At 34.5% G+C, this 3,321-nt stretch overlaps 1 protein-coding gene across 1 annotated transcript; it reads right to left on the bottom strand.

The window, feature by feature from the left end:
- Positions 1-903: 903 nt before the first annotated feature.
- LOC133516636 (uncharacterized) lies at positions 904-2,544 on the bottom strand. The gene is made up of 2 exons (XM_061849652.1): positions 1,042-2,544; positions 904-907 (listed from the first exon to the last, which is right to left on the bottom strand). Exons 1-2 carry the CDS (start codon positions 2,415-2,417, stop codon positions 904-906), a joined length of 1,380 nt encoding a protein of 459 aa, XP_061705636.1. The 5' UTR covers positions 2,418-2,544.
- Positions 2,545-3,321: the final 777 nt, after the last annotated feature.

Genomic DNA, 3,321 nt, shown 5'->3' with positions numbered 1-3,321 from the left:
CGATTTTATTCGGGTACCGTTAGCTTTGGATACCTATTCAATGGATACCCTTTGTGTAGGTATCGGTCGTTTGCGATTTTATTCGGGTACCGTTACAGTTGTATAGCTTTTCAATTGATACCCTTAGTTTAGATATCGGTCTTGTGCGATTTTATTCGGGTACCGTTAGCTTTGGATACCTATTCAATTGATACCCTTATCTTAGGTATCGGTCTTTTGCGATTTTATTCGGGTACCCTTAGCTTTGGATACCTATTCAATTGATACCTTTATTTTAGGTTACCGGTCTTTTGCGGTTTTTCAGTCCCTGGTTCGAATAAGTACAGAAAAATCTTCGTTGTTCAAATTAACCTATATTTCCATGAAATAAAGTGCCCATGTCGGTGACTAGTGCAGCGTCGAGCACTAGTACTTCTACCTTATATCAAACATTCACAAAATCTACAGATGTTTTTTCTCCGTGGATTCCAAAATATGTAGAAAATTAACACTGCTATAATTATTTGACATAATATATTCTGTAGCTAGCATATATACAACAAGCCATTAAAGAAATCATATCTCACTAATTAAATGTATACAACTCAATAACAAAATTAATTAAACTTACTAAAAACAACTTCAATTAAAAATGTTACCAATGAAATTCCACAACCACAAAGATATATGTAATAAATTCCTGCCATGTCATTGCATGACACTGTTTTCAATGGATTACGTTTATTTTTGTAATACTTTAGTTTGTTTAAATGAATATACGTTAACATAGACCTATGCTGAAATCCAAAAGCAATGACGTGACGTTCAAGAAAGCGTATTCGCTTTAAATTAGGATTACCTTTCCTTAAATAACCTGTTTTGAAGAGACGGCAATATGGAACTACCACCTGGTGTAACATTGCTTCACCTATATCATTATAAAACTCTGCTTTAGAATATAGGTAATTCAATATAGAGACTACAGTATACCGTTTTCTTTCATAAGCAACTGCTTTTAGAGCGTCGAGGTCGGTTTTACATATTATGCTCTTCTGTACTAACCCTCCCATATCTAGCTCCGCGCTTCCCTTCATATAATTATAATTAGCTCTACTTAAGTACAATTTATAGTTATGGCTCAGTATTTCGGGCAAGGAATTAACTTGGTTATAATACATCGGTCTTGTAAATATACTTGTTAAGTCGCTTTGGTAGAAACTCATAATTAGCCAAGCAAATAAAGCCCACGATAACACAAAACATGTTATCTTCTTTTTAGGCGGATTATTAATTAAGTAACTGAACATATCTAATGTCGTTAAAACTAAGTGGTACAAGTCTCGGTTCCAACTAAATTGTAACAAATATGCTACTAGAGTCACACATACAAACACGAGTGAAATAAGTCCCCATACCAATGGCTTAAACACTTTGTAAAGTACTTCCCACTTGTCAATTTGCCTTGCTTTTGGTACTATTAGCACGAAATCATCAAAAAAATGAGGGTAAGTAAAGTCAAAAACTTGCAATCTGTAATGTGATAGAATTGGTCCTCCCAAAAGATAGTCTATAGCACCTTGTTGAAGCAATCCAAGAATACCTGAAACTGTGTGATTTTCACAAACCAAGCCATTTCTGGTCAAGTTTGTATTATATGAAATAAAAATATTAGTGAAATTCATTCTTTTTAAAATTCTTATGAATTCTTCTTCATATCCAAATGGCTGGTCATGGGTATCCAATGGCATAAATACCAGTGGAACTGAAACACTCACTATCACAGATATATTGCATTCCGAGTACGGTGTTTTATGTCGTTCTTCCAAAGAGGCTTTAATATCTGCCCAAATAGGTGAAGGTAGGTTGTCTGACGAGAGACTATCACATTTGTACTCCCTAATAGCACTTACAGTAAAATTGCAATGTTCACCAAGTCGAAAATCATAAAAATATATATAATCATGAATCACAAGTACGGTTTTGAAAACGTATAGATAATGTAATTTTCTGAAAAAATCTTCTTGGCGATAGCTGAAATGTTTGACCGTTACGAAAAATATTGAATTAGGATTCCAATATACATCCTTTACCAAATCGTCGAATCCGTATTCGCACTCTTCGAGGTTATCGCAATGAACTACATAAGCTTCGTTGTGCTGTTTAAGTCCTTTAGACAAAAATGTCCTCGTCTGGGTTTTAATATTCAACGAATAAATATAATCAAGGAATTTGTTGTTCTTAACATTTACCATAGTTACATCTTTTAACGCTGCTGTGTTTTGAATAATTTTCAAAGAACAATGGTTATTGCTATGTTCCTCAATAAACTGTGTTAACATGGCTGGTTTCATAGCGCTTGATGACGACTGTATGAAACAAATGGTAGTCATAGGCAATATAATGCCTGTAATGAAAATGAAGTAACTTAAATTAGCCATATATCTACTCTTAAAGTCACTTCTTTACCAATGTGTTATAGTGCATTGCGAGCGATGAGAGCTTACTTGAAACATGTACATTAATAAATACACGCCTACACCTAATAAATCAGGCTCTTATCTTACAAATTACAGTACATACACCTACATTTTAGGGATCCGTGACGTAATAGGTTAGATTAGGTCTATTTATTTGTTAAAGAAAAATACAGTATTTTACACAAAAGGATAAAACAAAGGCTTTCACTAAAAAGAGAAAGAATAGGGGGTGGCTTTTATAAACCTACAAGTTAGCTGTTTTCATCTCTTTGTATAGTATAAATTTTATGAAATGATTTTTTCCGCTCGGACCCTAATCTGTTAAAACCTTTTCCTACTCCTCTACTGTTATCTGTAATTTATGCATTCATTAACAAAAAGTCTATATTGTCTATTCCTCATAACAGCACTTGTGCTTTTAATCGCTATAACGTTACTGCGATTAATGCTGGCTACCAATCTAACAAAATCAAAACGAGTACAGTTTTAAACTAAGTGCATTGCTGCCAACTTACAAAATATTCATTTGGTTGCATAGTAAAAACAATTAAGTACTTCATACGTCAGAAACACGCATGTGACACCCGTAATATAGCAACACCCATAGACTACGAAGACCGCTTAGCGTTGCTTGTTAGTCTCCCTAGGCTACGGTGGCCAAAATCGAGAAAAAAATGTCAAAAAAATTAATTTAGCAAGTAGCAAGTACCAGGGCCTCATGAGTTACGAGGTGTCGCTGACCGGCCGGCCCGGCTATATAGTATACAGGGTGATTCATGAGACGTGAGCTGGACTAAGCCTACACAATCAGTAAATGTTAATGAATCGTTCACCATCATATTTAAGTAAAACAATCACGCTTTTT

Source organism: Cydia pomonella, chromosome 3 (assembly GCF_033807575.1).
Source record: "Cydia pomonella isolate Wapato2018A chromosome 3, ilCydPomo1, whole genome shotgun sequence".
Lineage (NCBI taxonomy): Eukaryota > Metazoa > Arthropoda > Insecta > Lepidoptera > Tortricidae > Cydia > Cydia pomonella.
Note: the sequence above shows the minus strand (reverse complement) of the source record. Positions and strands in the feature narration are given on the sequence as shown.

Bases quoted from the DNA above. Each gene is read 5' to 3' on its own strand.
- LOC133516636 (XM_061849652.1), bottom strand. From the start codon at position 2,417: ATGGCTAATTTAAGTTACTTCATTTTCATTACAGGCATTATATTGCCT.